Source organism: Oncorhynchus nerka, linkage group LG15 (genome assembly GCF_034236695.1).
Source record: "Oncorhynchus nerka isolate Pitt River linkage group LG15, Oner_Uvic_2.0, whole genome shotgun sequence".
NCBI lineage: Eukaryota > Metazoa > Chordata > Actinopteri > Salmoniformes > Salmonidae > Oncorhynchus > Oncorhynchus nerka.
The window spans coordinates 4728567-4741859 of NC_088410.1; the positions used below are offsets into that span (position 1 = coordinate 4728567).

The window sequence follows — 13293 nt, forward strand, 5'->3', positions numbered from 1 at the left end:
ATACAAGGGGGTACCAGTACAGAGTCAATGTGGAGACTATATACAAGGGGTACCAGCACAGAGTCAATGTGGAGGCTATATACAGGGGGTACCAGTACAGAGTCAATGTGGAGGCTATATACAGGGGGTACCAGTACAGACTCAATGTGGAGGCTATATAAAGGGGGTACAAGTACAGAGTCAATGTGGAGACTATATACAGGAGGAACCAGTACAGAGTCAATGTGGAGGCTATATACAGGGGGGTTACCGGTACAGGGTCAATGTGGAGACTGTATACAGGAGGTACCAGTACAGAGTCAATGTGCAGGGGCACCGGTTAGTCGAGGTAATATGTACATGTACGTAGAGTTATTAAAGTGAATATGCACGGACGATTATAACAGAGAGTAGCAGCAGTGTAAAAGGGGGGAGGGGCAATGCAAATCGTCTGGGTAGCCAATAGATGTTCAGGAGTCTTATTTGGCCTAGACTTGGCGCTCCGGTAAGGCTTGCCGTGTGGTAGTAGAGACAAGAGTCTACGACTAGGGTGGCTGGAGTCTTTGACAATTTTTTGGTCCTTCCTCTGACACCGCCTGGTTTAGAGGTCCTGGATGGCAAGAAGCTTGGCCCCGGTGATGTACTGGTCCGTACGCACTGCCCTCAGTAGTGCCTTGCGGTCGGAGGCCGAGCAGTTGCCATACCAGGCAGTGATTCAACCAGTTAGGATGCTCTCGATGGTGCAGCTGTCGAACCTTTTGAGGATCTGAGGACTCATGTCAAAACTTTTCAGTCTCCTGAGGGGGAATAGGCTTTCTCGTGCCCTCTTCACGACTGTCTGTTCTATGTCCTACTGTTCAGCAGCCTACATCCTTATCTCCTGTGTGTACTCTCTTATGTCTTCTCATGTGACCCAACCAGGAAAAACTCTTTTCACATTGGGAGCAGTGGTACGGCTTCTCCCCTGTGTGGATTATCTCATGCTGTTTCAATTGTCCTTTCAGCTTAAAACTCTTTCCACACTGGGAGCAATGATGAGGCTTCTCCCCTGTGTGTATTCTATCATGTATTTTCAGGCTCGCTAACAAGGAAAAATTATTTCCACACTTAGAGCATTGGAAAGATTTATCTCGCTTCTCTCCTGTGTGTATTCTCTCATGCTCTTTCAGGTATTCTTTCCGGTTAAAACGCTTTCCACACTGGGAGCAGTGATGAGGTTTTTCCCCTGTGTGTATCATCTCATGTCTTTTCAGGCACCCTGATGAGAAAAAACTCTTTCCACACTGGGAGCAGTGATGAGGCTTCTCTCCTGTGTGTATCCTCTCATGTCTTTTCATGCTCGCTAACAAGGAATAACACTTTCCACACTGGAAGCATTGGAAAGGCTTCTCCCCTGTGTGTATTCTCTCATGTCGTTTCAGACACCTTAACTGGTTAAAAATCATTCCACACTGGGAGCAGTGGTGTCGTCTTGCTGGTTTGGACGTCTCTGGTTTCTCAGAGTCTGGTCTTTCTCCTGCCAAAAACAGAGTGTTTATTTAAATAGAGACCTGAATGAAACCTCCACAACTCTCTTGCTAGGAGGTTGAATCCAAATCACATGCCTCAATAACCATAGGCCAGTTTACAAAAAATGTCTAATTTAAAAGAGTCTTGGTGTAATTTGAAAATCAAATGATGTAGAGTTCCAACTAGAGTCCTGCTCTCATGGAATGTCATGTTGAGGCTGAGCAGAGCTCTATAATAATAGATAATATCATGTTACAGGCTGAACAGAGCTCTATAATAATATATAATGTCATGGTTACAGGCTGAACAGAGCTCTATAATAATATATTTTGTGAACTACAGTATTTCAATCAATGGCTGCATTTGATCCATCGTTATTAATGTAGGTTCGCCAGGTTCGATCCCAGGCTGTGTCCGATGAGAAAATATAGGAAACCAATCGTAACTGCCAATATAAAGGAAACCCCAACATAAAGTGTGTTGAGCGTTGAGCCCCGACAACGGCTTCAGCCTTGGCCTTTAGGACATTAAACACTTCATTAGAATTGTTTGGAAAATACTCTTCATAACTTGAATTTGTCCGAATGCTTTCCTGATATTTAAATGAGTAGGAATAGGCTTTTGGTTCCCAAATGGCAAGGAGGGATTTTTCTGATGTCATTTCTGTCTTCATAATGCTGTAAGGTTTGTTCAAATTTCACATTTCATTTTTATATCTTGCTATTGTTCCTTCTCTCTCTCTCTCATTATTACTTGAGGGTTCCCATGTTTTAGATTATTCAGAAACAACGTCTAACTTTCTGATAAAGCCTAGAACTCAACAAAGTACTGAGTAAAGGGTCTGAATACTTTCCGAATGTACAGTAAGAATGTACAGTAAACTAGTGTTTTTCCAATGTTGTAGCTGTCATATGGGCATGTTATACATTACAATGTTAATGACAGTGGAATAGGGATGTACTGGTGGCAGACGTGACACATTTTCTATCATCCGATTTCGCTTCAACTGTAATATAGAATTATCAATTATGTTAACCCATATTTTAAATTGGCAGAATATGGTCACCACACTGGATTAATAATTAATTAATAAATAACAGCGCCAACATCAGGCTACTGCACCCTCAGTCTACCCGTGATGTCAAAGCAATTTATGATAAGGTGCGAAAATGAACTAAACGATTTGGTATCACTTTGATTATGGAAGACTGAATAAGTGTGCGTGAAACTGTTTGTTTGGAATAATTCGTAGCTGTCGTTTCTTTCTGAGCATTAGAGAACATCCTAATCAGTTCCCCCCCACAGAAAACACGCGGGAACCGTAAAGTGTTGTCACTTCGCTTAAAAAAATTCACGCGGAAGTTTTGCGAATGACGGCTCACTTGACCGCAGTAGTTCAACAACTACAGAGTTTGTTCCACTGTTTTTAAAATAGCACTTACTGGTGTTAATCAGATCTCCAGTCTCCTCCAATGGGACAGTAATCTCCCCCTCCTCCTTCATTCCACAAACTGCATCCTCCTCTTTCACTCTAAAAGATTCTTCCTCTTTCACGTCTTTCTCCTCTTCCTTCACTGTAACAGCTTCACCCTCTACTTCTTGTTTAACTGTGACAGCCTCCTCTTCCTTCTCCTCTTTCACTGTAACAGCCTCCTCTTCCTTCTTCTCTTTCACGAGAACATCTTTCTCCGTCCAGCGGTCCACCTCTTCTTTAGCAGGGAGGGAGAAGCTTAGTGAGCTCATGGTCGAGGATGTTAGCAAGCAAGCTAGTTACAATTAGCCGAGTGTTACTTAGCTAAACACGTAAATAGTAAATTAAATAGGGTAACTAGTAAATACGCATTCAGTGTGTTTAAAACACCGAGGTTAATATGAACAAAAATGGCCTAAAGCACTTCAATGTTGTAGTTTTATGTTGGTTAGCACGCTACCGAGGTGGCTGAAGTGTTGTTGGTGAAAAAACATCCCGTCCACTACATTATACGTCACGAATGAAGCATCACCTGAAAGACTCTCATCGCCACCTGCTGACTGGAGTGGGTAACACAGTTGAACAAAAACAACATTATGGCAAAACAATGTAAACAAATAATTGTTAAATAATAATGGTTAAATAACCAGTTCTCTTACTTCTTACAGATAATAATTTCCTCTACGCAGATGTAGAGGCTGAATAGGGAAAGGTACATTACTAACAAACATGTTACGAATCCACCCTGTTACAAATAAACCCTGTTTTGATAAACCCTGTTATAGTAAACCCTGTTATTAATAAACCCTGTTATAGTAAACCCTGTTATAATAAACCCTGTTATAGTAAACCCTGTTATTAATAAACCCTGTTATAATAAACCCTGTTATAATAAACCCTGTTATTAATAAACCCTGTTATAGTAAACCCTGTTATTAATAAACCCTGTTATAGTAAACCCTGTTATAGTAAACCCTGTTATTAATAAACCCTGTTATAATAAACCCTGTTATAGTAAACCCTGTTATTAATAAACCCTGTTATAATAAACCCTGTTATAATAAACCCTGTTATTAGTAAACCCTGTTATTAATAAACCCTGTTATAGTAAACCCTGTTATTAGTAAACCCTGTTATTAATAAACCCTGTTATAATAAACCCTGTTATTAGTAAACCCTGTTATAATAAACCCTGTTATTAGTAAACCCTGTTATAATAAACCCTGTTATAATAAACCCTGTTATAGTAAACCCTGTTATAAGAAACCCTGTTATTAGTAAACCCTGTTATAAGAAACCCTGATATAATAAAACCTGTTATAAGAAACCCTGTTATAATAAACCCTTGAATGTTCCTTTGTTTTCCATAAATGACTAAACCCTTTATACCTAAACCCGTTATTTAAAGGTGACATAGTAAACCCTGTTATAGTAAACAATAAGAAACTCCCACACTGCTCCTGAAAGTGTAAACCCTCTCAATTAACCCTGTTATAATAAACCCTTCAAGCTTTTTGTTTTAAAAAAATAAATAATAGCCACACCTGAACATATTTAGACATAGCATCACAGAAACAATTAAGAAACTAGCCACACCCACATCATTTAGACATAGCCACACCCACATAGCTTTTTAGATAATAGCCACACCCACATATTTAGACATAGCCACACCCACATATTTAGACATAGCCACACCCGCATATTTAGACATAGCCACACCCACATATTTAGACATAGCCACACCCACATATTTAGACATAGCCACACCCACATATTTAGACATAGCCACACCCACATTCGTTCCACGCATCCAATGGGGTTGGAGTCGAGGGAAAACAAGCGTCACGAAAGAAGTGCTACCAAATATAACAACGTGCATTTCATAAATATTCTAATCCAGCGTGAACATAACACTTAATAAACACGTCTGTAAAACCACAACGAGGACATCGACCTATCAAGGACGTTTCCATAAAATCATTGGGTACAAAGAAACGTCAGAGTCGGCTGAGGTGGTGTGGCTGCATCGGTTCACGTTCACATTTACAACATAACATAACATGGCCATCACATCATTAAGACCTTATAATGTCTGGAGGGTGAACATATCAAAACATTCTCTTTTACTCAGAGTTATTTATATCACCTGTCTGATATCTAGACTTTCTCTACGCCACAAAAATCTAAAAAAGGTAGTTGTTTTTGGTCATTAAAATGTTCTGGATAATCACTGTCGTTTCTTCTAGTTTAAATTTTATGTTCACAAATTCAGTTTGAGAGACAGAGGTTTAACCAACATAACACAGCCCACTACATAACACAGCCCACTACATAACACAGCCCACAACATAACACAGCCCACAACATAACACAGCCCACTACATAACACAACCCACTACATAACACAGCCCACTACATAACACAACATAACACAGCCCACAACATAACACAGCCCACTACATAACACAACATAACACAGCCCACAACATAACACAGCCCACTACATAACACAGCCCACTACATAACACAGCCCACTACATAACACAACATAACACAGCCCAACTAACACAACATAACACAGCCCACTACATAACACAGCCATAACACAACATAACACAGCCCACAACATAACACAGCCCACTACATAACACAGCCCACTACATAACACAGCCCACAACATAACACAGCCCACAACATAACACAGCCCACTACATAACACAACACAACACAGCCCACTACATAACACAGCCCACTACATAACACAACACAACACAGCCCACAACATAACACAGCCCACTACATAACACAGCCCACAACACAACACAGCCCACTACATAACACAGCCCACTACATAACACAGCCCACAACATAACACAGCCCACTACATAACACAACACAACACAGCCCACTACATAACAGCCCACTACATAACACAGCCCACTACATAACACAGCCCACTACATAACACAGCCCACAACACAACACAACACAACATAACACAGCCCACTACATAACACAGCCCACTACATAACACAGCCCACAACATAACACAGCCCACAACATAACACAGCCCACAACATAACACAGCCCACTACACAACATAACACAGCCCACTACACAACACAGCCCACAACACAACACAGCCCATAACACAACACAGCCCACAACATAACACAGCCCACAACATAACACAGCCCACTACATAACACAGCCCACAACATAACACAGCCCACAACATAACACAGCCCACTACATAACACAACCCACTACATAACACAACACAACACAACACAACACAACATAACACAGCCCACAACACAACATAACACAGCCCACTACATAACACAGCCCACAACATAACACAGCCCACTACACAACATAACACAACCCAACATAACACAACACAACATAACATAACACAACATAACACAGCCCACAACATAACATAACACAGCCCACTACATAACACAACACACCCACTACATAACACAGCCCACAACATAACACAGCCCACTACACAACATAACACAACCCACTACACAACATAACACACACTACATAACACAACACAACACAACACAACACAACATAACACAGCCCACAACACTACATAACACAGCCCACAACATAACACAGCCCACAACATAACACAGCCCACAACATAACACAGCCCACAACATAACACAGCCCACAACATAACACAGCCCACAACATAACACAGCCCACAACATAACATAACATAACATAACACAACATAACACAGCCCACAACATAACACAGCCCACTACATAACACAGCCCACTACATAACACAGCCCACAACATAACACAGCCCACTACATAACACAGCCCACAACATAACACAGCCCACAACATAACACAGCCCACAACATAACACAGCCCACAACATAACACAGCCCACAACATAACACAGCCCACAACATAACACAGCCCACAACATAACACAGCCCACAACATAACATAACACAGCCCACAACATAACACAGCCCACAACATAACACAGCCCACAACATAACACAGCCCACAACACAGCCCACTACATAACATAACACAACATAACACAGCCCACAACACAGCCCACTACATAACACAGCCCACAACATAACACAACATAACACAGCCCACTACATAACACAGCCCACTACATAACACAGCCCACTACATAACACAGCCCACTACATAACACAGCCCACAACATAACACAACAAAACACAACACAACATAACACAGCCCACAACATAACACAACAAAACACAACACTACATAACACAGCCCACTACATAACACAGCCCATAACACAGCCCACAACATAACACAGCCCACTACATAACACAGCCCACTACATAAACAGCCCACTACATAACACAGCCCACTACATAACACAGCCCACAACATAACATAACACAGCCCACAACATAACACAACATAACACAGCCCACAACATAACACAGCCCACAACATAACACAACAAACACAGCCCACAACATAACACAGCCCACAACATAACACAGCCCACAACATAACATAACACAGCCCACAACATAACACAGCCCACAACATAACACAGCCCACAACATAACACAGCCCACTACATAACACAACCCACAACATAACACAGCCCACAACATAACACAGCCCACAACATAACACAGCCCACAACATAACACAGCCCAGAACATAACACAGCCCACTACATAACACAACACAACACAGCCCACAACATAACACAGCCCACTACATAACACAGCCCACAACACAGCCCACAACATAACACAGCCCACAACACAGCCCACAACATAACACAGGCCACAACATAACACAGCCCACAACATAACACAGCCCACAACATAACATAACACAGCCCACAACATAACACAGCCCACAACACATACAACACAACATAACACAGCCCATAACACAGCCCACACAACATAACACAGCCCACAACATAACACAGCCCACAACACAGCCCACAACATAACACAGCCCACAACACAGCCCACAACATAACACAGCCCACAACATAACACAGCCCACAACATAACACAGCCCACAACATAACATAACACAGCCCATAACACAACAACATAACACAGCCCACAACATAACACAGCCCACAACATAACACAGCCCACAACACCCACAACATAACACAGCCCACTACATAACACAGCCCACAACACAGCCCACAACATAATAAGCCCACAACATAACACAGCCCACTACATAACACATTACAACACAGCCCACTACATAACACAGCCCACAACATAACACAGCCCACTACATAACACAGCCCACAACACAACATAACACAGCCCACAACACAACATAACACAACATAACACAGCCCACAACATAACACAGCCCACTACATAACACAACACAGCCCACAACACAGCCCACAACATAACACAGCCCACAACATAACACAGCCCACAACATAACACAGCCCACAACACAGCCCACAACACAACATAACACAGCCCACTACATAACACAGCCCACAACATAACACAGCCCACTACATAACACAACATAACACAACACAGCCCACTACATAACACAACACAACATAACATAACACAACATAACACAGCCCACAACACAACACAACACAGCCCACTACATAACACAACACAACATAACATAACACAACATAACACAGCCCACTACATAACACAGCCCACTACATAACACAGCCCACAACATAACACAGCCCACTACATAACACAGCCCACAACACAACACAGCCACACTACATAACACAGCCCACAACACAACATAACACAGCCCACAACATAACACAACACAACATAACACAGCCCACTACATAACACAGCCCACAACATAACACAGCCCACTACATAACACAGCCCACAACATAACACAGCCCACAACATAACACAGCCCACTACATAACACACACAACATAACACAGCCCAACACATAACACAGCCCACAACATAACAGCCCACTACATAACACAACACAACATAACATAACACAGCCCACAACATAACACAACAACATAACACAGCCCACAACATAACACAACACAACACAGCCCACATAACACAACACAACACATAACACAGCCCACAACATAACACAGCCCACAACATAACACAGCCCACTACATAACAACACAGCCCACAACATAACACAGCCCACAACACAGCCCACAACACAACATAACACAGCCAACACTACATAACACAACATAACACAGCCCACAACATAACACACAACATAACACAGCCCACAACATAACACAGCCCACATAACACAGCCCATAACACAACACAACACAGCCCACAACCAGCCCACTACATAACACAGCCCACAACACAGCCCACAACATAACACAGCCCACACAACATAACACAGCCCACAACATAACACAGCCCACAACACAGCCCACAACATAACACAGCCCACAACATAACACAGCCCACAACATAACACAGCCCACAACATAACACAGCACAACATAACACCCACAACACAACATAACACAGCCACTACATAACACAGCCCACTACATAACACAGCCCACTACATAACACAGCCCAGAACATAACACAGCCCATAACACAGCCCACAACATAACACAGCCCAACATAACACAGCCCACTACATAACACAACACAACATACATAACACAGCCCACTACATAACACAGCCCACAACATAACACAGCCCACAACATAACACAGCCCACTACATAACACAACACAGCCCACTACATAACACAACACAGCCCACAACATAACACAGCCCACAACATAACACAGCCCATAACACAGCCCACTACATAACACAACACAACATAACATAAACACAACAACATAACACAGCCCACTACATAACACAGCCCACAACATAACACAGCCCACTACATAACACAGCCCACAACATAACACAGCCCACAACACAACACAACTAACATAACAACAACATAACATAACACTACATAACACAGCCCACAACATAACACAGCCCACAACATAACACAGCCCACAACATAACACAGCCCACAACATAACACAGCCCACTACATAACACAGCCCAACATAACACAGCCCACTACATAACAAGCCCACAACACAACACAGCCCACTACATAACACAGCCCACTACATAACACAGGCCACAACATAACACAGCCCACTACATAACACAGCCCACTACATAACACAGCCCACTACATAAGCCCATAACACAGCCCACAACATAACACAGCCCATAACATAACACAGCCACAACATAACACACAATAACATAACACAGCCCACAACATAACACAGCCCACAACATAACACAGCCCACAACATAACACAACCCACAACATAACACAGCCCACAACATAACACAGCCCAGAACATAACATAACACAACATAACACAGCCCAGAACATAACATAACACAGCCCACAACATAACACAGCCCACAACATAACACAGCCCACTACATAACACAACACAACATAACATAACACAGCCCACAACATAACACAGCCCACAACATAACACAGCCCACTACATAACACAGCCCACAACACACACAACATAACACAGCCCACAAACATAACACAACACAACATAACATAACACAGCCCACAACATAACACAGCCCACAACATAACACAGCCCACTACATAACACAGCCCACAACACAGCCCACAACATAACACAGCCCACTACATAACACAGCCCACAACACAGCCCACTACATAACACAGCCCACAACCACAACATAACACAGCCCACTACATAACACAGCCCACAACAGCCCACAACACAGCCCACTACATAACACACATAACACAGCCCACAACATAACACAGCCCACTACATAACACAACATAACACAGCCCACAACACAGCCCATAACACAGCCCACAACACAGCCCACAACATAACACAGCACACCACAACATAACACAGCCCACAACATAACACAGCCCACAACATAACACAGCCCACAACATAACACAGCCCACAACATAACACAGCCCACAACACAGCCCACAACATAACACAGCCCACAACACAGCCCACTACATAACATAACACAACACAACATAACACAGCCCACAACATAACACAACCCACAACATAACACAGCCCACAACATAACACAGCCAACACAACATAACACAGCCCACAACATAACACAACCCACAACATAACACAGCCCACAACATAACACAGCCCACAACATAACACAGCCCACAACATAACACAGCCCACACATAACACAGCCCACAACATAACACAGCCCACAACATAACACAGCCCACAACACAACACAGCCCACAACACAGCCCACAACACAACATAACACAGCCCAGAACATAACATTACACAGCCCAGAACACACATAACACAGCCCACAACATAACACAGCCCACAACATAACACAGCCCACTACATAACACAACACAGCCCACTACATAACACAGCCCACTACATAACACAGCCCACAACATAACACAGCCCACAACATAACACAGCCCACTACATAACACAACACAGCCCACTACATAACACAGCCCACAACACAGCCCACAACATAACACAGCCCATAACACAGCCCACTACATAACACAACACAACATAACATAACACAACATAACACAGCCCACAACATAACACAGCCCACTACATAACACAGCCCACAACATAACACAGCCCACTACATAACACTGCCACAACACAACACAACACAGCCCACAACACAACATAACACAGCCCACAACATAACACAACACAACATAACATAACACTACATAACACAGCCCACAACATAACACAGCCCACTACATAACACAGCCCACAACATAACACAGCCCACAACATAACACAGCCCACAACATAACACAGCCCACAACATAACACAGGCCACAACATAACACAGCCCACAAACATAACACAGCCCACAACATAACACAGCCCACAACATAACACAGCCCACTACATAACACAGCCCACAACATAACACAGCCCACTACATAACACAGCCCACAACATAACACAGCCCACAACATAACACAGCCACAACATAACACAGCCCACAACATATAACACAGGCCACAACATAACACAGCCCACTACATAACACAGCCCACAACATAACACAGCCACAACATAACACAGGCCACTACATAACACAGCCACTACATAACACAGCCCACTACATAACACAGCCCACAACATAACACAGCCCACTACATAACACAGCCCACTACATAACACAGCCCATAACACAGCCCACAACATAACACAGCCCACAACATAACACAGCCCACAACATAACTACATAACACAGCCATAACATAACAACACAACATAACACACAATAACATAACACAGCCCACAACATAACACAGCCCACAACATAACACAGCCCACAACATAACACAGCCCACAACATAACACACAATAACATAACACAGCCCACAACATAACACAACAACACAGCCCACAACATAACACAGCCCACAACATAACACAGCCCACAACATAACACAGCCCACAACATAACACAGCCCAGAACATAACATAACACAGCCCACTACATAACACAGCCCACTACATAACACAGCCCACAATATAACACAGCCCACTACATAACACAGCCCACAACATAACACAGCCCACTACACAACACAGCCCACAACATAACATAACACAACATAACACAGCCCACAACATAACACAGCCCACAACATAACACACAATAACATAACACAGCCCACAACATAACACAGCCCACAACATAACACAGCCCAGAACATAACACAGCCCACAACATAACACACAATAACATAACACAGCCCACAACATAACACAGCCCACAACACAGCCCACAACATAACACAGCCCACAACATAACACAGCCCACAACATAACACAGCCCACAACATAACACAGCCCAGAACATAACATAACACAGCCCACTACATAACACAGCCCACTACATAACACAGCCCACAACATAACACAGCCCACAACATAACACAGCCCACAACATAACACAGCCCACTACACAACACAGCCCACTACATAACACAACACAACATAACATAACACAACATAACACAGCCCACTACATAACACAGCCCACAACATAACACAGCCCACTACATAACACAGCCCACAACATAACACAGCCCACAACATAACACAGCCCACTACATAACACAACACAACATAACACAGCCCACTACATAACACAACATAACACAACATAACACAACATAACACAGCCCACAACACAGCCCACAACATAACACAGCCCACTACA

The 13293-nt window shown here is 43.0% G+C and overlaps 1 protein-coding gene and 2 long non-coding RNA genes across 7 annotated transcripts in view; 1 reads left to right on the plus strand and 2 right to left on the minus strand.

Moving 5' to 3' along the window:
- The window catches only part of LOC135560375 (uncharacterized), a 295196-nt gene that overhangs the window by 193910 nt on the left and 87993 nt on the right, over positions 1 to 13293 (minus strand). The window lies entirely within an intron of this gene.
- LOC135560374 (uncharacterized) overlaps positions 1 to 13293 on the plus strand; it is a 300103-nt gene that overhangs the window by 149985 nt on the left and 136825 nt on the right. The gene's annotated exons all lie outside the window — the stretch shown is intronic.
- On the minus strand, positions 659 to 3431 carry LOC115116648 (putative zinc finger protein 833). The gene is made up of 2 exons (XM_029645139.2): positions 2931 to 3431; positions 659 to 1495 (listed from the first exon to the last, which is right to left on the minus strand). The coding sequence occupies exons 1-2, from the start codon at positions 3229 to 3231 to the stop codon at positions 837 to 839; spliced, it is 960 nt and encodes a 319-aa protein (XP_029500999.2). The 5' UTR covers positions 3232 to 3431; the 3' UTR covers positions 659 to 836.

Bases quoted from the DNA above. Each gene is read 5' to 3' on its own strand.
- LOC115116648 (XM_029645139.2), bottom strand. From the start codon at position 3,231: ATGAGCTCACTAAGCTTCTCCCTCCCTGCTAAAGAAGAGGTGGACCGC. The intron at 1,496-2,930 runs GTAAGTGCTATT...TGTTTTTGGCAG, and splicing joins TGGAGATCTGATTAACACCA to GAGAAAGACCAGACTCTGAG.